This window comes from Buceros rhinoceros, unplaced genomic scaffold, assembly GCF_000710305.1.
Source record: "Buceros rhinoceros silvestris isolate BGI_N320 unplaced genomic scaffold, ASM71030v1 scaffold23961, whole genome shotgun sequence".
Taxonomy (NCBI): domain Eukaryota; kingdom Metazoa; phylum Chordata; class Aves; order Bucerotiformes; family Bucerotidae; genus Buceros; species Buceros rhinoceros.
In genome coordinates this window covers 4,177-4,378 of record NW_010395175.1, presented here as the reverse complement: position 1 = coordinate 4,378, position 202 = coordinate 4,177, and the positions used below count along the sequence as shown (strand labels likewise).

The following is a 202-nucleotide window of genomic DNA, read 5'->3' as shown; positions in this document are numbered from 1 at the left end:
GACGAGCCTCCTGCACGAGTGCTCAGGGGACTAGACTTGGGTGGATGCGGCACAGGGGGGTTACATGGACTCTCCCCCCTTCCTGCTCTGTCTCTCTGCTGACCAGAAGGTCCCTGCCCTCCAGAAGCCCGCAGCCCCTCTGAGGACCGTGCCACACTCACACCGATGGTGTCCCCTTGCTCACCAGTGCCCATGTAGACGA

At 62.9% G+C, this 202-nt stretch overlaps 1 protein-coding gene across 1 annotated transcript in view; it reads right to left on the bottom strand.

Moving 5' to 3' along the window:
* The window catches only part of SLC38A7 (solute carrier family 38, member 7), a 4,301-nt gene that overhangs the window by 1,116 nt on the left and 2,983 nt on the right, over positions 1-202 (bottom strand). The window contains exon 7 of the mRNA XM_010145467.1: positions 8-35. Within this exon, the coding sequence (XP_010143769.1) occupies positions 8-35 (28 nt within the window). The remainder of the gene's footprint in view (positions 1-7; positions 36-202) is intronic.